General features: G+C 39.0%; 1 protein-coding gene across 7 annotated transcripts in view; it reads left to right on the top strand.

The window, feature by feature from the left end:
• The window catches only part of atxn10 (ataxin 10), a 224,048-nt gene that overhangs the window by 40,539 nt on the left and 159,151 nt on the right, over window positions 1–24,358 (top strand). For all 7 annotated transcript variants that reach the window (XR_010966231.1, XM_067999737.1, XM_067999736.1 and 4 more), the window contains exons 4-8: window positions 4,609–4,705; window positions 9,244–9,411; window positions 14,937–15,017; window positions 17,523–17,697; window positions 19,783–19,891. Coding sequence is in view for 6 of the 7 variants with exons in the window: in XM_067999737.1 (XP_067855838.1) it covers window positions 4,609–4,705; window positions 9,244–9,411; window positions 14,937–15,017; window positions 17,523–17,697; window positions 19,783–19,891 (630 nt within the window). In the remaining variant the exon portion in view is untranslated. The remainder of the gene's footprint in view (window positions 1–4,608; window positions 4,706–9,243; window positions 9,412–14,936; window positions 15,018–17,522; window positions 17,698–19,782; window positions 19,892–24,358) is intronic.

A 24,358-nucleotide genomic window follows, 5' to 3' on the forward strand; every position in this document is an offset into this window, starting at 1 on the left:
TGTATCATTGAATAGCCTGCCAACAGTGTTTTGTCCATGAATAATGGCCACTTGGAGGGGCACTGTAGAGTGACCGGTCCCTGTGAAACTACCTCAACAAGGAGTCAACAATGTGTGGAGGGGATAAAATTAGCAGATAGGGAAGTTAGATGTTCTACTTTTCATACAAGGGTTAAAAAGAAAAGGAGGAACTTGAAGAAAGGAAGGCAAAGATAATTTTGTTTTATTCATGTAATTCATACACTGGGTGCTGCTAATATCACTGCGGTTCCAATTACTTGGTACAAAAGCACTTCAGTTCAAATCACTATCAGCTGAGGGGGTCTGGTGCTCAACATGACAACTGCTACCACCAAGAACAAATTATGTAGGAATAAAACACCTCCTGCAGGCACAGAGCTGTTTATATTCTGAATAATAGCACCCAGGCTGGAGCTTCTTAGAAGGTTGGAGTATCTTATAAGACAATAATGCATACTATGACCTGATAAACTGCTGGCATTCCTCTGTTACTGCCATTTAACACAGTCCTGCCTGTATCATGGAAAGGAATGTTCCAAGCTTTTCCAAATTGGCATTTTTTTTTTGCCTGTCCCAACCAATCGTGTGATTGGGTGAAAGGTTTTTATGGTAGCATTGACTGAATGGGGTGGGCTCAATGGTATTTTCTTGTTCCCCTTGTATATTATTCTGTATCAGGTGTGAAGTCCTAATAATAAAAATATAATCACTCTTAGCTGCATTTAATGTAGAAGAGGCTGGTGAGAATAGATAAGGCATCCAGCTGCAGAGTAGTTTTGAGCAAAAAAAACTATGTCGGGGCGGGGAGAATCATACACCAGCTGTGTTGTGATAAGAGATGTCAGAGTGAATGAGTTGATGAGTCGGGAAGAAGTAAAATCTCAAATAATAGTGCCTGATGAATTTTTTTTTTAATGATTAGTTTAAAGAGATGCTTTTGGGACATCTAAGGAAAGCTCGACATTGCTTAATTATCTTCCCAACAACTGGGCTTTATTCCTATTCTGTTCAGCCGTCTTTCTATTTAAAGAAGGATTTTGAGATCTTTGTGGACTACTTAAATGCACCCTGAGGAGAGAGGTAATTGTTTCTAGGGCAATGGTCTCTTAAAACACCTTCAATTACTCTGATATAGTGGCCAAAAGTTCAGTTTGACTGGTAAAGGATATGAATAGTTGAGGGAATGTTGTCCAGGACTGCTTTTTTGAAATTGTGGATATGGAAATGCCAGGAAGTAGAGAAATTCTTCATTGTTCTAATTTTGTACCAGTTTTGTGGAAAGTTTGTAGTGTGGATGGAGGGGAATGCATTAATTTAGGACTTAAGCTGTTATACTGTGCTTCAATTGGAGATCTAATGAGTTGAAAATGCTACCCCTTACCCAGTCTGCTTTAGTCATAGGGCAGCTACTCAATGCCATATTTTCTATTTTCAAGATATTAGAATTCCACAGGACACATTTTCACGAGGGTTGGTTTAAAAAAAAATTAGGTGGATTGGAGACGCATGTTTTTCTTTGGTACTGCTAATGAGGAAAGAAAGTCTAGGAGAATCGTTTTTGTTCAAAGTACTGTCCTTTTGTATAAAAAGAAATATCGGCCTCAGGACAACTTCGTTTTACCTTTTTTTTTTACTGGTTTTCAGATCCAGATCTCCCTCCCTTCTAAGCTACTCTGGTAACCAATGAGCATTCCTGCATGTCCTGGAACGGCTCTATAGTACCCAGCTGGGTTGTGAATTCAGATTAGCCTGAGAGCTGATTTGGAACCATCAGACCTCTGAAAACTACACCACAGGCTGGGAATGCAGATTTCCCAATCTATAGCATGGCCTTTTCAGACTGGGTGACTGCAGAGTCACTTACACACTGGTCGAAAGTCTTCCTGCCATTTTATTACAGAACTGCTCTGGGACACCACCAGAATGTGGTTGCATCACACGAGTGGCCTACGAGGGAGCCCACTGGTTTCCATGCCAGTAACCACTTTAAAAAAAAATGTAATCAAAATTCATTAAGGATTATGATTTTTTCTGTAAAGGGACGACCCAAGGAAGACTCTCTTGACTTTCCATCCTATTTGTGAAACCAGTTCCAGTTTTTATGCAATTTCTGAAAGAAACCTATGTTCTGTTTGCATGCAGATCTTCCACATGAAATCATCTCAACAGAGATTTTGCAGAACTTGCCTGGGAGTCCATTGGAACTTGGTGATATTGCATCACCTTGATTTCTTAAATTTACTTTGGGCATTGTGATGATTGTGTCCATATCTGATTTGGGTAGTTCATGTTTTATTGTACAGGTGATCAGCTCTTAGTGTGTTATGTGGCCAGATTTGAAAGGCTACATGAATTTGAAGGTGGTTTTTAATGAGGGAACAATAGGGATGAATTTTGGGTCTGTGCATGGTTCTGGTGAAAAATAGGTGTGGCAGGATATTAGACCTAACTCTGGAAGTTGGCTGTGTATGGGGGTACAAATTGTCATACTTTGGGTATTTTTACACTAGATACACTAGCATCTCCCAGAAGTAGGGTAACAGTGATTTTCCAAAGCGCACTGAACTACATGGTGTAGTTTTGAATTAGATGCAGTGGTGGAGCTTAAGATAGTATGAATGTTGATATTGTAAGAGTCTTTATAGATCCTGTATTATTTAAGATCTTCCTGTTGTGTTGGTACAGTCAGTTTCTCTGTGATATTGGTAACAATGATTCTGCTGCTTCTCATGATCCACAAAATATAGGGAAAATACATTAAATGAAAAATAAAAGGATTTTTTTTTTCAAAATTTTTTTCTTCAGTTCCTTTAAATTGGGACTTTAACCCTCGATTATGGGCAGAAGTACCACCCAATGTGCTTGCTTGTGGCCTTCATTTGCATAATGTATGCATAATTTGTCTCCCACTTCAAAGGAGCAGGAGTGAATTCAACAGGTGTAAAGTCCCAGAGGAAACCTAATGTCAGTCCAGGTTAGAAAGTGATCGAGCAAGAGTACTGACCACTCAATTTCCCAGTCCCCATTTGCCAAATCCTGCTGATCGGAAAATAACTGATTATGTCCGAAACTAGAGATGTTTTATTTTCATTGTGATTGATAGACATGCAGACCAAAGCTTCTCTATAGCTACAGAAAAGCAATTCAATGAACTATAGTAGACAATCCAAGTCATCAATAAGCAAGGAACTGAAAGGAAAACTAAGTGTTGGAAATCCATGCAACGATCGTGTATTTTTAACTCCCAATAAATGTACTCTTTGTTAGTTCATGCACTATACCTCTTGTTTGATTTTTAAATGTCGTAAATTTTGCTTTTTCTCATGATTTCTGCGAGGTTCCCAGGCCTCCATTGTCCTTTTTCAGATGGTACAGTAGGGCAGTCTGGACTTCAGATTTGGCTATAGCCAGGGTTGCTGCTTTAGCTACTATTGGCTTCAGTCTGTTTTCCACCTGTGAGACCACTGTGGGTCAACTGTTATTAGGTTTCTGCTATAACTACTCTGAATCTGTTGCCAGCAAGTTGGATGAATGGCACTGGCTGAGTTTCCTACTGATTTTTTTTTTCTCCTTCCTCCTCCCCTTTCTCTTTTGGAAGAAACTTAAACACTCAGCTGAATTTGGAAACTGCACTTTAATATCCAACCAGTTTTTGAAAGTTTAAAATGTCAAGCGTTCAGAGTTAGTTTACTTGGGAGAAGAAAAAGGAATGAATTTGCAAATTTCAGATCTCATTGTTATTAGTGGTATGGGTGTCCTGAACAATTCTTTCGATGCTCTGTATGCCATTGGTTTTCAAATTGGGACTCTTGGACTCAAGGGGGTCTGCAATGGGATCTAGGGATCTGCGATATGAGTTTTCAGTTTGTCATCTGATTTTTGCATTTTTTGACTTACAATTATGCTATTTATATTGTATAGCAATAAAAAATATTTTCTGTTTTCCTTTGGGAAGTTAGATTAAAGGGTCCTGGAAAATGCATCAATTATTACAGGCAATCTAACACAAACGATTTGAAAACAACTGTTGCATACTGAGTTCCAAACCTCAGACATCGATTGAGATACACACTTGGCATGCTCGCATGCTTCCTGATAGTCCACTTCAGGGCAACAGTGATACAAACCTGGGGCACTTTACCCATCCTTTCTCTCTCTGTCTTGGCCCAGCCCACAATTAGTTTGTGGCAGAAGACCTAAGAATTGAGTCGGGAGGAAACCCCTTGTTTTTCTTTCGCCTTCAATTTATATATGTATTGTAAAAAAAAAACCTAGCTGCTTGGACACACTTTGAGATTGCTAAGGACAAAAGAGATTAATATATCCTTGGTGTTTGACGAAATAAAATGATGATTTCATTAACTGCTGACCGTTTAATCAGTGCTGTTTCTAAATTATCATATTTTGCTGACCACTTATGCATATTTTTCTGGTGTAGTTGATTTTTGAATATTTGACATTAATACTTCTTGAAAGTGTTGTCAGCTGTGTGGAGAGTCCTTGTGTTAATATACAAATTAGTTACTTTAAGAGAGAATTTGTATTTCACAAATTTGTTATAAAATATAGTCTTCCTGTTTTGCATAGCTTTTCAATGTGGCCTCCAGTTCCTTGGAAACCTTGTAGCTGGCAATGAGGAGTCAAAGCATATCGTTTGGAAAAATGCCTTTCCGGATCTCTTCCTGTGAGTGTTGCACCAAATTTATTTATGTGTGGGATATCAAACAGCCCATTTCATGTATTTTGTTTTGTTTTACTCATCAAGGTAAGATCACTGGTACAGCATTTCTCCCCAGAGGGGCCTGTAAGGAAAACATTGAACTGATCTTTGAAATTGCGATGCTTTAACTTCACACACTTCAACTTAATGTAATTCAGTCTTTGACATTCAAATTTGAGTGATTTGTTCATTGCAAGTATATTATTAATTATGAGACTGCAATTTGAAAGCATCAGTTATATGTCTTATGATTAGCGAAAATGTATTAGACTCTTAAACAGCCTGGTAGTTGTTTAGCTTTCTAACTGAGTTGGCGAGCATCTTGTGTTAGACCAAGAATATTAAAGCATATTTCCAGTATTTAGAGCTTTCAAAGTAATGGGAGGTCTTTGAATCATCATTTGATTTGGCTCCATCTTTTGAAAATCCTAATCTAAGCTGACAGGTATTAGCTCTTGCGTTCATGCTAAAGAATCTATGTGCCTATAAATAAATTTAAGAAATGCTAAAGAACATTTTCTGCCAAGTTGAGTTCTAACACCTGGAGACTGGAGCTTCTCTGAAACCTTTGGTATCTGGCTGTCTTTTTTGGGGGTGTGAACTTTCTGAAATGTCCCACATTCTCCCTCTCTCGCTTTAGAATGTAGAAATCATTCCAGGGTGAGAGTAAGACTCTGCCTGATATTGCAGGGGATGAGTCCAGAAGCAGATTACCTTTACAGGAGGAATCCACATCTTCACCCTATCTTGCAACTGTTGTTAAATGATCCTTTTAGAAGTTTTGTTGTTGTGTGGCTTTTTATATTATAGTTGTTTCCTTGCTTTTAATTTCAGCATGTTGAGTTAGAGAGCTACAAGTTCTTGCAGATATACCGTCTTTTGTTTGGCAGTTGGATTGGGTTGTTTGAAGAACTTATCTGAGATGTCTATCTAAAATTGTATCAAAATTCTATTTTTCTCAAGAATTTATAGTATTTATAATCTTTCTGCTTGCATCCCATGGAGGTCAAATGCATAATTTATTGAATTCTGGCACATTATAAGAATAAAGATTTATGTAAATTTAAGCAGTTGTTTTTCATTTGCCAACAATACTTCAGGTCACCTGTCACCAGATCCATTTGTAAGATCCATTGCCACTTGGCACAATCCTCATACCTTTATCAGGTGATTTGCCTGGACTACTTTAAAAAAAAAATTCAATGGAGACTTTAACATCAAACCACAGGTAGCCTATCCCCATTTTTAGTGGCGTAATCCATGCCCATCTCTCCCAAAATTCCCTTTTTGAATCCCTACAATCCGATTTCCTCCTTACCTACAGTGCAGAGACTGCTTTAGTCAGAGTCATTAATGATCCACTTTCCCTCCTTGTTCTCCTGGACCCCTCTGCAGTTGATCTCTCTATTCTGCTCCTCTCATTTGTGGACCAACTTCAGGCCTTGACTGTGTCAGCAAAGCCAGCATGTCTCCAGCAACAGCTTCTCCCACAGTCAGCTCTGGGATATCTCAAGGTTCCATCCTTTGCCCTTCCATTATATAATTTCCGTTGGAAACATCATCCCTAAGTCCCTTTGGACATCCACTGTTTTTAACTTTTTACCATTTAGAAAGTACCCTGTTCTATCCTTTTTTGATCCAAAGTGGATGACCTCACATTTGTCTACATTGAATTCCATTTGCCACAGTTTTGCCCATTCACCTAATCTATCAATATCCCTTTGTAATTTTATGTTTTCATCTACACTGCTTACAATGCCACCAATCTTTGTGTCATCGGCAAACTTAGATATGAGACTTTCTATGCCTTCATCTAAGTCGTTAATAAATATTGTGAATAATTGAGGCCCCAAGACAGATCCCTGCAGGACTCCACTAGTCACATCCTGCCAATGTGAATACTTACCCATTAACCGTCTCTCTGTCGCCTTTCGCTCAGCCAATTTCCTAACCAAGTCTGTACTTTTCCCTTGATTCCATGGGCTTCTAACTTAGCTAACAGTCTCTTCTATTTGGGACCTTATCAAATGCCTTCTGGAAGTCCATATAAATAACATCCATTGACATTCCCCTGTCCACTACTTTAGTCATCTCTTCAAAAAATTTAATCAGGTTTGTCAGGCACAACCTACCTTTCACAAATCCATGCTGGCTCTCTGATTAACTGAAAATTCTCGAGGTGTTCAGTCACCCTATCCTTAATTATAGACTCCAGCATTTTCCCCACAGATCGATGGTGGTTTTTTTGAGGAGGGGAGCGCGATGACGGGGTTAGGGGGAGGGGGTTTGAAATGGAGAGGGGACAGTACCTGAAAAGAGGGAATCATTTATAATGTCAGCTAGCATGGGGACCAGGGAGAAAAATTGGGTTGTCTTATAGTTTAGTGGGAATGGGGTCTGGAGAGCAGGAGGTGCATCTCATGGACAACATGAGCTTGGAGAGGGCATGAGGGGAGATGGGAGAGAAACCATAGAGAAGCACGGGGTTCCTGGGCTAGGGCAGGGTGGAGTCTTGGGGGGGTGGGGGGGTGGATTTGGCTTGATGGGGAAGCAGCAGCAGTAGCGGCAGGTAAATAGATGGTCTCAATCTCAATGTCAAAGAAATTCATGAGCTTCTTGCACTTGTTGGAGGTGAGAGTGGAGGGGTTTAAGGTAATCTTTTTTTCTAGTACATTAAGGAAGCCGGGGTTTATCTTTGCTCTTCAAGGTGACCCTGGAGCAGTAGGTGGTTTTGGCAAAGGAGAAACAGGCCCAATTGCACTTTACGTAGTCCAGCCTGTTCTGTTGATTGATAGCTACATCAGTTGTGTTTCAGATACCCTCACATCTGCACCCCTTGGACTTAAGGGAACAAAGAAGGGGGGAGGGGCATATGAGGAGGAATGACCGGGATGGGAGAGTATAAAGGTTTTGTTGGGGACAAGGGTATCAAATGTGCAAGTGAAGGAGTGGTTGAGAAAATTGACAGTTGCAGAAGTTTTGTGATGAATGGAAGTCCAAAGGCTAGGCTTATGACTAGTGACTGAATGAACTAACAGGGCCTCTACTAAAACAAGATAGAACTGCTTCATTTTTGTCACAGTACTTCAAGCCCCCCCCTACACCCTGGCATTTTCTTGCTAAAGCTATTTGCCCCATCCTTCAAAACCTTTGGTCACCTCTCCGAAGTTTTGTAATTCCTGTTCCGTATCTGTTTCACACCCCTACCCGCTTTGTGAAGCACCTTAGCACATTTCATTTTGTTAGATGTGAAAAACAGTTAAAGTTGTTGTTGAACATGGTAGGAAAAACAGAAACGCAGAGTATTTTTTTAAATGGTGAGAGATTGGGAAATGTTGGTGTTCAAAGGGACCTGGATGACCTTGTACGTGAGTTACTGAAAGCTAACATGCACGTACAGCAAGCAATTGGGAAGGCAAATGGTACGTTGGCCTTTATTACAAGAGGATTTTAGTACATGAACAAAGATGTCTTACTGCAATTATGTAGGGCCTTGGTGAGATCACACCTGGAGTATTGTGTACAATTTTGGTCTCCTCACCTAAGAGAGGGTTCTCTAGACTGATTCCTGGGATGGCAGGATTGTCATATGAGGAGAGATTGAGTATACTAGGCCTGTATTCTCTAGAATTTAGAAGAATGAGAGGTGATCTCATTGAAACATACAAAATTCTTACAGGACTCGACAGGGTCGACGCAGGTAGGATGTTTCCCCTAGCTGGGGAGTCTAGAACCAGGGTCACAATCTCAGAATAAGGGGTGGATGAGAAATTTCTTCACTCAGAGGGTAGTGAATCTTTGGAATTCTGTACCCCAGAGGGCTGTGGAGGCTCAGTCATTGAGTACATTCAAAACAGAGACTGATAGATTTCTAGATATTAAAGGCATCAAGAGATATGGGGACGGTGCAGGAAAGTGGCGTTGAGGTAGAAGATCAGCCATGATCTTGTTGAATGACTGAGCAGGCTCGAGGGGTTGAATGGCCTACTCCTGCTCCTATTTCTTATGTTCTTAGCATGGGTCAAATGACTGCCAAAAAACCTGTAAGCCTTCTCAGTTTGAATTTCTGTAGTTTACATACCTGCTAAAAATTGTTAACAAATTTGAGTAAACAAAATCCCATGTTCTGACGACCCAAAATGTTTCCCTTTCTCGCTGCTTCACCCTTTTCTATACAGTTGAAGACCAGGACCTGGTTATGGTTGTTCGTTGTGTTGATTGATGAGGATCTTTGTGTTTGCATTAATTTTAATTGTGTGCCATGCTTTATTTGACTAACTTGTAATGTTCTGTTTGGTATTGATTTTTTTTTCAATCTCTTAAACTGTAACTTAATTGAAATGAATATCTCTGGTTTTTTGCTATTCCTTTCTCTTGTTTTTAAAATGTGAACTCATTTACTGTCACAGTAGATATGTTGTAATATTTGGCAAGCAGGACATGCAGCAAAGACTGATTTCCTGGACCAGTGTCTGAAATTGCTGTTTTTAATCTCTCTTAAGGAATTACCTGAATCATTCCGATAGGAAAGCCGTTACCTATTGCTGCATGGTTCTGTTCACCTGCCTTAGTGCTGAGAGAACAGCTGACCTACTGAGCCACAAAAAAGGGGTTGAACTGGCTGAAAGTGTCATCAAGATCTGGAGGAAAGAACCTGAACTAGACTGGGCGTACGTATTTTCTGAGATGTTTAACATTTTCTCCCAATCACCTGAGCAAGAAGACTTACGACTTTTAACTTGCTTGTAGTCCTGTCCCTCAAAGCATTGCATTACTTTGTTCATTTTGCTCTGTTTTTAATGAGTACTGGACTGATCAGTAACACATATACATACAGGTTTTAATTACTGGAGTTGAGCATTCTCAAGAAAGCATTGTCATTCAGTGAGCTGGAGGTCCTAAATTGACATTTTCTCCCTCCTTTGCCTCTTTTTTTCTCTCTCCCCTCAAAGGCATTGACTTCTCGCTGGAGTAAGTTATTCTTGAGTACGTGTCATTGGCAGTACCTCTCCAAAGGCCATTCTCCATGTTTGATTCCAGACAGTGACTGCCACAGACTGTTCAACCATGGAAGGCATCACAGCTGATTCCTTTCAAGACTTCAACACACACACGAACACACATACATTCTCTTTGCAAGCAGGAGTCACTAGTTAGCGATAGGATTGAGAACTGTAGCCGATTTCTCCTCCACAGGGGCACGAGGCTAATTATAGTGCCTCTGTAACCAGTCCATCTGAGATCGGTTAACCTAGCACAGAAAGGGAATCGCACCTGAGACTTTCCTGGACTCTGTGACTCAGCTATTCACTGGATATGAACACTGAGCCACGAGGGGAGCACCAGTTTTGATATTTTTGTTTGATGCTCACTTTTCAGTTCTATAAAATCAGCTGTGGTTTTGTGCCATTGAAATTGTGGGAATATAACATGAAATTGCCAACTGAAAATGGCCTTTTCTTCCAGTGTGCTATGTTTAAACTATACAACGGCTCAAGGTTTTTATTTTCTGATTAAGTTTTATTGTGTTCTGTTGGTATTCCTACATTTTTTGTGTAAATTTTTAAAAGTCCAAGTTTGTGGAGCAGTATGTATTAATTTGCCTTTTTTGGTAGAATTCTTGATTTATCTATTCAAAATAATTAAATGTTTTCCCACTTCCAAGTAGTTTTGCTTCCCTACTTCTATCCCTGTTGAATATGGATGGGGGGAGCATATTCTACTGTGTTCTAACTATGTGCATGCAGTACATGGTACAGTGCCAGATATAGTGAGGGTCACTCAACATAGTGATGACAACAAAGGTGGAAGGAGGTAGGGCAGGTTGAATAAGCAGATTCATTCCCCCATTCTTTAATAAAAATATAAAAGTAACTTAAACACCATCTGGAAAAATGTGAAAATTACTTTAACAATTACTTTATTATGATTGAAAAAATTAACAAAAGAGCACTTTTTACATAAAGCAAGCCCTGATTACAAGAAAATAGGTAAAATAGAGCTTTTAAAAGAGGTGGGAATCAAAGTATTTATACATAATTAGGCTAAACCTAATCTGCTCTGAAGAAATGATTTGAATGTCAGAAAATTCTATGACAATTTCTGCTTCTGCTATTAGGTAATTAAAGAGATCAGTTTCTTTCCTTTTTCATAACTCATCATCCTTTGTAATATTGAATTCATAAGTATTTAGATTCAGCAATGTGCATTGTAGTAGTAATGAGCTTGGATGTTTCCAGAAACCATGTCTAAAACCCATTCAGTGAAATTTTAGGTACATTGTCATGGTGAATCATGGTAAATGGCGAAAGGCTGTGGATAAAAATGACTCAATTGTAACATGTCAGAATCAATTCTTTTTGTATTCCAGAACTTGCTGATAGCCATTTGGCATCAATGTGACCAGCAATTTCTAAAATTCCTGTAAAGTTCTCAACTTAGTTTCCTTAAAATGGTACAAAGCACGTATTGTGCCAGCTCTGGGAAACAGACTAGTGCAAAAATATAGCACTACTTGCCTACTAAATACAGTGGTACAATTCCCTTATCAAGCTATTGTTGATTTTGTTGCATTGAGCTACCATTATTCTTTTCAAATGGATGTTCACTTATTTAAATTATGGTATGTAAGAGCAAAAAAAGTTTGAGATTTTGTTAAAACAACCACTTTTTTATTGCTTTGATCCCCCTTTGAAGTTTATTATCTGCAAACTTGTTTGTGTTGCTCTTAGCTTGTGTTTATAAGTGATAGTTACTGCTTTCCTCCTCTGATCAGAGCTGTGATTTTAGGATTAGCTGCAGACATCTGTTCCTCAGCCAGGGCTCTACTGAAACACGGCTAATAATATTATGCTGCAGTGTATGTATTGCAGGGAATCAAGCCACCAATTTGATAGCACAGTGAATTCTGGTAAGCTTTGTGAGGAGGTGGTCTCACCACTTGGAGCTTGCAACCACTACACTATAATTGACTAAGTGTATCCCCAATTGTTGGGTCGAAGCATCTAGGATTTTTAAATAAGATTTAAAATGAAGTGATTATATTTGCTAGTATTAAAAATGTAATTGGTGTTTGGATGCCACATGAGCTTTGCTTTGCCTGACCAGACAGCAATGTGGTGCCAGCTATATAACTCCTACTGCTGACTCTCGCCACTCTGAAGTGGGTACCAGTATCTGCAGTATAATGAGGTGGGAAATGTAATGTTGCTGTTTACTAAATTATTTTTCTATACAAACTTTGTAAATTAATATTTGTAAAATTCAAACCTTTTGTGTCAAAAGTATTAAGACTGATTTCAAAATGATCTTCATGCTTGACCTGATCAGTTGTTTGCCAGTATACTATCACCACTGAGTGGTTGGTTCGGCTGACTTTTTGGTCTCTGGAATATAATGTAATATAATATCATTCAACTTAAATAATGGGGGTAGGGGGAAGTTGAGACATATATAATGTAAATAGTTTTGCATTCAATTTATTTAGAACATTTTTGCAGTTTTTGGCCAGTCTCAACATGCACAAAATCCATCACCATGCTTAAAAACCTCTAAATCAAGCGGCTGAGAAATCCAGAGAATTCATTACTTTTGGCCCAATTATGGAGACACACTCCCACCATAGGGACACATTCCACTTGCACAAGTCCAAACAGCATAGGCACAGGTCGATGAGAGCTATAGTTTAAGAACTCCCAAATGTGAACAAAGATTTTGCTATAGTTTAACCAGCTAAAATAGCATAGTTTACCAGCACAGAAGATTAGTAAGCTTCTGCTGCTTGACCAGCCTGGTAAAATCCCAGCTGCCATTGAGAGGTTTACTCTCCAGGTTCTGTTAATGAGCAAGGCTGGCTGGGCAATCATCAACAGTACCCTGGAGTACTATGGACCTACTTAGCTAAAGTATCAGATTACTGAGTTTGCCCCAGAGGCTTGACTTGGTTCTCAGTCTTCCACTGGCATGCATGTCATCTTGGAGCTACCTCAATCCTAAAGATCCCCGAAGGAGGATAGTCACTAGGTGGCCAACATCAGTTTTGCAGACATTGAGATTATGAATAATTCTGAATTGTGTATTTTTCTAGTTTGATAAATTGCCATTTTTCTTTCATAAATTACAATGCAAATGTAGTTTGCTTTCCTTGAACGAACCCATATACAAGTTGTGCAAGATTCTGGTGCCTAATTGAGAAATGGTGTTTCCTTGACCTCCAAAGAAGGGTTATGTATATGTATTAGTACACGGATACATTCACTGTACAAACTACTTCAACAAAAAGACCACTTCCATGCATTCGACTTGGATACCATAACAAAATTTCCATTTCTCAAAGATACATTAACAGTAAAGCTACAAAACATTTTTGACCAACAACAGTGGTATCCCGTTTCTGTTTAATAACTAAGAAGTGACAAAAAGAGCACTTTGCTCCTGTATAATTAAGTGATTATATATTGCAGTTACCAATGCAATAAATGGTTGCTGTGCTTCAGTTACAGTGCTTAGGCAGGTTTTGTTTGCTTGTTAAATGATTTTTGCAGTTTCTGGTGTGAGCATGTTTAGCTTTTATGGTTAATTCGTTTTTGTTTTGGTTGATGTGACTGAAAGGAAATAGTTCAGGCCATGACAGTAATTCTCACCTTATCCTTAGGTATTTACCAATGTCCCTAAATCTAGCATTTAAAATAAATACTAAGTGACTTTTTCTTTAAAACATCTGGCCTCCAGATTGAAGCTGCCATCTTTGCGGCATTTCTGAGGCTTGATGCTGACATAGGATGTTTTCTTGCTTACTCTTGGCTGCAAGTACCTCTGTTGCTCATTATTCTTTTTCAGTTTTTCCCCCTTCTCTCCTAAAGGTGATAACTTGTGCTGGCATACATTTCCAGGGCTGCCAGCAGCCCCGCAGTACCTCGCCCAATGGCTGGTGTTCATTTCTAAGCCGAGACATTGTCGGCAAGCTAATTGACAAACGAATACATTGCAGCCAAACATGATCTGCTAGCCACGTACTTGTACCTTCCAGCATGATTCAATAGATTGCAGTCTGAATTGGCAACCCTGGCTGATTTTTTTTTTCCCCCCCGCCCCCAATCCCAGGGATGCTGAAGCCAGTAGCTACACTCCTTATGCCTCCCGGGCTGAGTTTATCTAATTCCATTCAGACCAGAAATTGAAGCTGGAATCTTTCTAATCTGGTCCCATTTTGGTGCCTAGGCCCACTGAAAACGATATGGTTCAGAAGCTGCCAATTTAGCTGTTGCTGCATAATAACGATATTTGTTGGTATGAATCACAGCCCAGCTACTATGTGCTGCAATGTAGTGCACTTTTCAGCTTAAACAGTACAGAAGTTATGGTGGAGCTGATATTGAAAATATAATCTTGTGGTCATGGATTTACTTTACAGAATTTGCTTTTTGCATCTATTTTGAAAAATATGTTGCGATGGAAGTGGTCAATCTTCCATTTTTGGTGATGGATGTCATTCAAAGGCAACTAAAGCATGCAGAATTAGCTTTGGGGTGGAACACCAAGTGCAGTTGATAGAGGATAATGGAGTTGAGTTGGTCTCTGAGAGAAGTAATCCAGTCCAGGGGTTTAGATGACTTTTTGCTTGAGAGATTTGTAAAGACCTGAATCCAAGAATGGAACTGTTGTGAACATACATGTAGCTACCCTAGCTCATGTACTGTAATTAGTGCAATTACTGTGAGAAGTTGTTGCATCTTAAATAAAATCATTAAGTGGCATTGTAGAAAAAAAAACTTAGTGATTACAAATATGTAACTTTAAATGATAAAATCTGATGTACAACAGAGTAAAATTTTAAGCATTCATTCATTTGACCAGTGGAGTTGAAGCAAAGATGGATTATCCGAGCAGGGTGATCCAGGAGTTATTTAAATATTATGGACATGAGAAACATAAATGATACAATACCAGGTGGATAAGTGACAAATCTTTTACTTGGGTTCCGGTAATTGCTGTATTTGTTTCAACACTGTGCATTTTGTGACCCTAAATTTTTATTGCAAATGTGTCCTGAAACGCATTAAATTGAATTGTGACTATGTTCCATCTTTCTTGCCTGTCGGATCATAAGGGCTATAATTGAAGAATGCTGTGCAAGATTGATGAAATATTAAAATCTTACAACTTAACAGGAGTTTGTGTTATATTCTCTTTACAGATTTTTGATTGTAACAGAACAGTTTCTCAAATGTCCAGATTTAGTGGCTGCTATGTACACTAATTTGAACAATCAAGAAAGGTAGGATTAAAATCCAATTTGGGTTGTTGTTTGTCAAATCTTTGGCCCTAGCTATTCAAGTCCTGATGGGGGTCAGAGCTTTAAATATGGCTGCTATTTAACTCTACTTGTAAGAATTTGACTGAGCTATTTTTAAAAGTCTGGCTGCTTTTCCTAGTTTACTGAATAAATATGCTTTTCAAAGTCTCCTGATTAGAGGTAGTAATTTGGTGCCCACAAGGGGAATTTAATGCTTTAGTATACAGGTTGATCTTCAAAGCTTTAATTTCACACCTCCATTGCAAATGGGATAATTACCCAGATCAACCCACTCCACCCCCCGCACCCCCCCCCTCCCCCCCATTAGCTGATCATTAATAAGCTCATCTTCATAGTATAATCATAGTATGTTATAGCACAAAGGAGGCCATTTGGCCCATCGTGCCTGTGCCGGCTCTTTGAAAGAGCTAAGAATTAGTCCCAATCCCCAGTTCTTTCCCCGTAGCCCTTTACATTTCTTCTCCAAGTATTTATCCAAATCCCTTTTTAAAGTTATTGAATCTGCTTCCACCACCCTTCTGGCAGTGCATTCCAGATCATAACCACTCTGCGTAAAAAAAAAAAAGTTTCCTCGCGTCGCCTCTGGTTCTTTTGCCAATCACCTTAAATCTGTGTCCTCTGGCTGTCAACCCTTCTGCCACTGGAAACAGTTTCCCCTTATTTACTCTATCAAAACCGTTCATGATTTTGAACATTTCTTAAATCTCCTCTTAACCTACCCTACTCTAAGGAGAACAACCCCAGCCTCTCCAGTCTGTTCACATAACTGAAGTCCCTCATCCCTGGTACCATTCTAGTAAATCTCTTCTGCATCCTCTCTAAGGCCTTCACATCCATGAATGATGCCCAGAATTGAACACAGTACTCCAGCTGCAGCCTAACCAGTGTTTTTATAAAGGTTTAGCATAACTTCCTAGCTTTTGTACTTTATGCCTCTATTAATAAAGCCCAGGATCCCATATGCTTTTTTAATAGCCTTCTCAACTTGTCCTGCCACCTTCAAAGATTTGTGTACATGCACCACCAGGTCTCTCTGTTCCTGTGCCCCCTTTAAAATTGTACCATTTAGTTTATATTGCCCCTCCTCATTCTTCCTACCAAAATGTATCACTTCACACTTCTCTGTGTTAAATTTCATCTGCCATGTGTCTGCCCATTTCACCAGTCTATCTATGTCCTCCTGAAGTCTGTTACTATCCTCCACATTGTTTACCACATTCCTGAGTTTCGTGTCATTTGCAGACTTTGAAATTATACCCTGTATACCCAAATCCAGGTGATTAATATACATCAAAAAGAGCAATGGTCCTAATATGACCGCTGGGGAACACCACTGTATACTTCCCTCCAGTCTGAAAAACAGTCTTAGCTCAGAAATTCTACCTTTTTTGCTTTGCTGTCTTTCCATAGATACTAGGAGTTTTGCCCCTTGCACAATAATTATTGGCAATTAAAATCTGCAGGAGTAAATAGTGATTAACAACAGTTCAAGGGCCTGAAAACCCGCACACCCGCCTGTAACCTCAGATGCTGACCCTACCAAAGCATGCGCCGGTTTGGTGGGTAGGCCTAAATATTGCCTGTGCTCGCCTAATTGAGAAGGCCAGATATTTCATCGTAGGGTGCCCACTCGGGTGGGTGGATGTGTACTGGTGCCTTTCCCTGGAAGGATGCTTTATGTATCCCCGTTGGCCCCATTTGTACATGTGCTCTGACCGTTGTCTTTGGGTCTGTGGAGGCTCCGTCCCAAAACAGAGCCTCACGGAAACTAGAAAGTCATAGAATCATATGAAAAAGAAAAGAACAGATCAGCTAGTCTATTCATTCTGAAATGACTCCCTTCACATTTCAAAAATGATAATTTGCCACAGCAGAGTGAAAAGGTCTTCCTTGACAGACATTGTTTGACCTCTTTATTTAGGTTACTACCTTGTAATTTCCCTAAAAGTAGCCATTATCCTTGTATGTGCTTTACACTCTGATCGTTGATGCTCAAAGGTGGCTGCATTCTTTGGACAAGCTGTGTCAGCTTTGAGGGAGGAGTAACCTGAATAAGGCAGCTCTGCATGCAGAAATGCTTTGCCTGTTTAGCTGAATCACATTGAAATCTGCCTCCTGCAGCTCAGGCCAGCGGGAATCTGAAGTAGGGAATATGGAAAAATACAAATTTTAAAAAGGGACTTTTATAGACTTTAGCAGCAGCAAAATGAATTTATAAAGCAAAGCAAGACTGCACTTAAAAAAATATATATATTTTTACCTTGGTGTACATACAATCCTACTGAAGTTAATATCCATCTGGGGCACTGCACACCAGAATGTGCTGAAATTAGTCCGATGTATTATTTCACTGACCTAAGTATCATATATTTTACTGACCTTAATATCACATAATTGATATTTTGCTGTGACTTTTCTATAGGTAATGGTAGTAACAGCTCTGATGCCTATAATCTTTTGTTACAGGATTACCGTATTGGATCTGATATCTGCACAGTTGAGGGAGACGAGACTGGGATCTCCAGCTGGTGGTGATGAGCTGACTGTGCCTGTGAGGATGATGCAATTTCTGGCAGGCTGTTTCCAAGAGAAATGCATGGCAGTGTTGAAATTCACCTCTGCTACTGATGCAGAGGATGAGGTAGGATGGGGAAATGTCCCATTTGCTAGTGCTGACATTTACTATTGTCACCAACTTGGGCTGAAAAGGAAAGGTTTCATTTCATTGTGCTATTTAGGTTGTGTACAGGGCTTGAAAGAATTTAATATTTCACTGCCAGATAGGGGGAATATTTTACTATGGTTTGAACAGGTCAGCTTCTTTAGGTTTATTGCAAGGGTTCACTGTTCAATTGCTGTGATGAATTTAACGTTCTATGCTATTTAACAATGATCATTGTTACTCGAGGCAAAGTTACAATTATGAAGATTAGTGTAATACAAAATAAGTATTTAACAACTCTTTTTATTGATTTTATTACGGTAATGTTTTTATATTAGTTCTTAGGATGTGGGTGACACTGGCAAGGCAATATTTGTTACCTATCCATAGTTGCCCAGAGGGCATCGAGTCAACCATTTACTTTGGGACCGGAATCACCTATAGGCCGATTGGGTATGGGTGGCAGATTCCCTTCCTTGCTACAAAACAGCAGCTTAAACTACTAAATTCAAATTGCCATGGTGGAATTTGAATTCATGAGCTTCAGGTTGCTGGTCCGGTATCATACAGATATGCATTTTGTTTTAAATAACAAAATAGGAAATCCCTGCTGACACAACAACAAATCATTCCATGGATAGCTGAACTTAAATATCCCTTCCTTGTGCAAATTAAACCTCTAATGGCTGGTCATTTTATTGCTCAAAGGTAATTATCTCCACATTTTCAGGAGACTTAAATAATGCATCCCACACATTCCTATTATCTGCTCTGTTGTTCCACAATCCCTCACATCACCCTGAACACCTTACACCTCTCCACATTGTTATTGCCTGCCTTTCCAGATCCATGTTTTAAGTACATTGTACTACTGAGATGTTGATTATAGAATGTCAACACCTCAGTAGTGTCGCACCAACATCAATCTTTTGGCCGCCAGTAACACCCAGAATATTTTTGTTTCCAGCTGTTTTTCAGACCGAAGAATGCGCCTGGAATCCTGGTATACCTCAGGCTTAAGGGAAATAATTCCTCAGTTATATCAATGAACCAGAGCTTCCGACCCCAGAAGAGTTTTATTTTGGCACAATGATGACAGATGATGATTTGGGCAGGTTCCCATCTCCCCACCCATCTCTGGCCTGCTCCTAAAGGCTGTCCTTGAGAAATGGCCAGCTTTTAATAGCCTGGTGTGTCAAATCTGCTGTATTGAGGATGCTAATTTGAATGAGCTGGAATGAGGACCTTCAAGATACCTTTTTATATATTACTCCATATCTACCCCTATTTAGAAGGTTTGAAATGCAGCCCCAAGTCTGCTTCTCATTCCTCTATGGATGGCATAACTAACTACTTGATTTCCCCGGACAACAGAGAATTGGGAAGTCTTGCGCAGCCTGCTCGTTTTCCCCCAAACTAATGAGACCAATGATGAAGTGCTTAGACACATACAGATCTGACTAAAATTGTTTCCAGATACTCTGGGACTGTCTGTGGTTGTGGGGGAACTGTTAGTTGCCAGTGATCCTGGTCACTGTGTCTTCGCAAAATATATAATAATGTGATTGGATCCTCTCTCCACAAACACAGGAATTGTTTAAGCCCATATGGGCAAGGGAGTTGTTTTTATTCCTTTTTTCCTTCCTGCTTGCCTGCACCACAATGTACTATTAATTCAGTCTCTTCAGAAAACAGAATTGGTGTATTAAATTTTTTTTAAAAAATGGGACATATATTAAACCTTCAGTCATAACAACTAGTTGAGCTTGGATGTATATGTAGAATCAATGAATCACTTGAAAAAAAAAGTCAACTGCATTTGGCTTCATTCTGAATTAGAAAAATTGGTGGTCTTGCTGTAAAATGATTTTGATGTTGATGAAAATTGATGTATTTTGAAAGACAACATTGCTGAATCTATATTAAGGAACACTTATTTAATTGTAAAATGTTTGTTGTGTGTTTGTGATCTGGTTTTGTTAACATATGACCTGCTTATATGTGGATCATTTCTAGTTGTTGCAACAAGTAATTCTAATTTTTTTGATTTTTCTTTTTGCATAGGAAGCTCTTATTGTGATTAGGCTTCTTGATATTCTTTGTGAAACAACCTCAAACCTCGAAGAGTTCAGTTACTTGCAGAACTCACCTGGACTGGTAGAGACTGTAGTTGGTAAGTGCAAAAAAAAAGCTATAAATTTTACAATTGCAAGAAGGGTTCTGAAAAGTGATAAGAAATTCACTTTTAAAAAAAAAAGCTTGAGTAAAGTTCGGAAAAAAAAGTCAAGAAAATGTTCGGTTAATCATTCCTTTGGCAATTATTGCAGCGATGATTTAAAAAAAATGCGAGTTTATCTGCTGCAATCCAGTTCATAAACCAGAAGAGCAAACTGTTGTGGGATATAATACATTAGGATCAGCAACACAGAATATCTGGGTTCAAGCCTGAGTCATCTCACTGAAAGCTTTGCAGATATCGAATGGATAACCCAGATGGCAAGTGAGACACCTGGAATATACATTGTGGAAAAGAGAACACTCAGCTGCACCATGTTCATGGTGCCAATCCAATGGCCTGAAAACATAAAAAGGGCGAAAGGTTAACTGGGGACATTTCAAAACAATGCAAACTTGCTCTCCATGTTTTCATAAAGTGCCAGAAAAAGTTACAGTAATATTTATTTCATTGGTTTTGCAGCAAATTTGGCATTACCTAAAGACTGGAGATATTGGCCCTAAATTTAGCATTCGTATACCCCATGAATGGGTGCAGATGGGGTGTAACCCCTTAACCTTTTTGCCCTGGACTCATTCCACCCTGCCACAGGGGACATCAGCAATATCGGGTAATCTTCACTATGCAGTAATAAACCATAGGAATCCAAATTAAAATGTATGTTTTCTGTGTTTCATGTATTAAAATACAATCAGGAACTAGAATTGTTGATTTAAAATAGAAAACCGTGACATAATAGCAGCTGGGTTAGGATTGGCTATTAAATCTTTCAGGAGGCATAGGGAAGGAGTTGCAGCATAAGTTAGAGACAATATCATAGCACTGCAGCAGCAGGATTTATGAAGAAATGGCCCAAACAGAATCCCTTTGGATTAAGCTAAGGTCTAACAAGTGAAAAATTACTGGGAGTATATTATAGATGGTAAAACAATGGGAAAGATATTGAAGGATGAAATTTGTAGACCAGTGAGATAGGTGTGTACTAACAGAGTCATGGTTATTGGAGATTTTAATTATCCAGAAATGGACAGAGATAGAAAAGAAAGAAAGAACTTGCATTTATATATCGCCTTTCGCGACCTCAGTTTGTCCCAAAGCGCTTTACAGCCAATGAAGTACTTTTGAAGTGTAGTCACTGTTGTAATGTAGGCAATGCGGCAGTTAATTTGCATACAGCAAGGCCCCACAAAGAGCAATGTGATAATGACCAGATAATCTGTTTGTGATGTTTGGTTGAGGGAATAATGTTGGCCAGGACACTGGGGGGAACTCCCCTGCCCTCGACTTCTCTAGGAAAATGGTAGGCAAAATGTTTGGCAAAATGTTTGTACTAAGTAATGGGAGGTTTTTTTTGCAGTTTGTTCAGGACTATTTTACATCGAGTTGCATTGAAACTACAGCACAGAAACAGGCCATTCGGCCCAACTGGTCTTTGCAGGCGTTTATGCTCCACACGAGCCTCCTCCCTATCAGAATGCCCTTATATTCGTTTCTCCTTCATGTACTTATCTGGCTTCCCCTTAAATGCATCTATGATATTTGACTCAATTACTCCATGTGATAGCATATTCCACATTCTTGCCACTCTTTGGGTAAAGAAGTTTCTCCTGAATTCCCTATTGGATTTATTAGCGACTATTTTATATTTATGACCTCTAGTTTTGGACTCCCCCACAAGTGGAAATATTTTCTCTAAGTCAACCCTATCATCCCTTTCATCATCTTAAAACCTCTATCAGGTCATCCCTTAGCCTTCTCTTTTCTTGAGAAAAGAGCCTCAGCCTGTTCAGCCTTTCCTGATAAGGATATCCTCTCAGTTCTGGTGTCATCCTTGTGAATCTTTTTTGCACCCTCTCCAATGCCTCTATATTCTTTGTATAATATGGAGACCAGAACTATGCACAGTACTCCAAGTGTGGTCTAACCAAGGTTCTATACAAGATTAACATAACTTCTTTGCTTTTCAATTCTTTCCCACTAGAAATGAACCCAAGTGCTTAATTTGTCTTTTTTATGACCTTATTAACCTTCATCAATACTTTGTGATTTGTACCCCTGGATCTCTTTGCTTCTCTATACCATTTAGACTCATTATCCAAGCAGTATATGGCCTCCTTATTCTTCCACCCAAATGCACCACCTCACACTTATCTACATGGGCATGTAATTGGCAAATTAATTTCATTCAGCAAGTTTATTAATGTTCTCTTGCACTTTGACGCATTCTTCCTTTATATTAACTACACCCCCCAATTTGGTGGTATCTGCATATTTTGAAATTGTACTTCCGGTTCCTGAATCCAAATCGTTAATGTAAATTGTGAACAACAGTGATCCCAGCACCGATCTCACTTCCCACCTTTTGCCGGTCTGAGTAGTTACCCTTAACCCCTACTTTTCTGTTTTGTAGCCAACTTGCTATCCATTCTGCTACCTGTTCCCTGACTCCACGTGCTCTGACCCAGAAGCAAAATACTGTGGATGCTGGAAATCTGAAATGAAAACAGAATTCTGGAAATACTCAGCAAGTCATGCAGCATCTGTGGGGAAAGAAACAGAGTTAACGTCCACATGCTCTGACCTTAGCCATGAGTCTGCAATGCCTTATCGAAGGCCTTTTGAAAATTCAAGTGTGTTACATCTACTGCATGTCTACTCTTTCTGTTACTCCTTCAGAGAATGCAGTAAGGTTGGTCAAGCATGACTTTCCCTTCTGAAATCCATGCTGACTGTTCTTTATTATATTTTCATTCTCTAGATGTCTTTCTATTACATCTTTGAGTGAAGATTCCATAATCTTTCCTACCACCGATATTAAGCTAACTGGTCCATTGTTCCCTAGATTTGTTCTATGTTCCTTTTTAAATATAGGAAAAACATTAGCTGTCTGCCAGCCCTCTGGCACTAATCCCTTTTCTAATTAATTTTTATATGTATGTACTAGTGCCTCTGCTATCACCTCCCTAAGTTCTTTTAATATTGGATACAATCCATCTGGACCAAGGGTCTTATCCTCCCTAAGTTTGATTAGTTTATCAATTATCTCCCCCTCCCCACCCACCCCGCCGCCTTCCGACTTAAACGTTTTAATATCTTTTTTGTTCTCTCCTTCTAATGTCCTGCCCACCATGTTGGTCTCCCCGGTAAATATGGAGGCAAAGTAACGTTTCAATATTTTTCCTATTTCACTGTTATTACCTGAGAGTTTATCTGGTGTGTCCCTTAGTGGCCCTATCCCTATTCTGATTTTTCTTTTGTTATTTATGTGTCTGTAGAACTACTTTATTTCTTTTTATATTCCTTGATAATTTAATCTCGTAGTTCCTTTTTGCTTTCCTAATTTTTTTTTGACTTCATTCCTAACCTCTTCGGATTCCCTTTTATCATCCTCTCCTTTATTGTCTATGTGCCTAGAGAATGCCTTTTTCTTTACTTTCAATTTTACCCTTATCTCTTTATTCATCTATGGTATTTCATTATTGGCTAGTTTGTTCTTGCTTTTTAGAGGAATATATTTCCCCTGAACACTCTTGATCACTGTTTTAAATGTTACCCACTGCTGTTCTATCTTTGTGTCTCAAAATTTTTTTTCCAGTTTCCCTGCCCTAGTTCCATTCTTATCCTCTCAAAATTAGCTTTTTTCCCCATCTATTACTTTGGTCTTTGTCTTATTTATGCCATTATCAATCATTATTTTAAACCTTATTATGTTATGATCACTATTGCCTAGATGTTCCCCCTATACTTCTCTTATTTGTTCCGGTTCATTTCCCATTACTAGATCTAGCAGTGATTCCTCTCTTATTGGGCTTCTCACGAACTGGGTAAGAAAAGAGCCCTGAACACACTGTTTAAAAACTTCATTCCCTTTTCTCCTTTTCCTATCTCTTGCCAGTTTATTTTGGGGGTAGATGAAATCTCCCATTATTATTATTTGATGTTTTTTTACTCATTTCATAGATTTGTCTACATATTTCCTCTTCCACTATTAGGTGGTCCGTAGAATATACCTATTAATGTAATCGGTCCCTCCTTATCCTTTGTCTCAATCCATATGGACTCTGTTTCTATCTTAATGTTACTTATGTCCCTTTTTTTCTATTGCCATTATGTTGTGTCTAATTACTACAGCGATTCCATCCCCCTTCCTTCCCTATCCTTTCTAAATACATTATATCCTGCAATATTTAACTACCAGTCCTGTTCCTTATGTAGCCATGTTTCAGTTATCCCTACCACACCTGGCCCCTCGCTATTAATTATTGCCTCCAGTTCCCCTGTTTTTTTTCAGATGCTGTGCACATTGCTGTACAGGCAATTTAATTTGTTTTTAGTAATTGTCCCCTATCCTTCCCTTTAATTTTAAGCCATTTTGTACTTATTTTCTAAAACTGTATTTGTTCC

This window comes from Heptranchias perlo, chromosome 18 (assembly GCF_035084215.1).
Source record: "Heptranchias perlo isolate sHepPer1 chromosome 18, sHepPer1.hap1, whole genome shotgun sequence".
Classification (NCBI taxonomy): Eukaryota; Metazoa; Chordata; class Chondrichthyes; order Hexanchiformes; family Hexanchidae; genus Heptranchias; species Heptranchias perlo.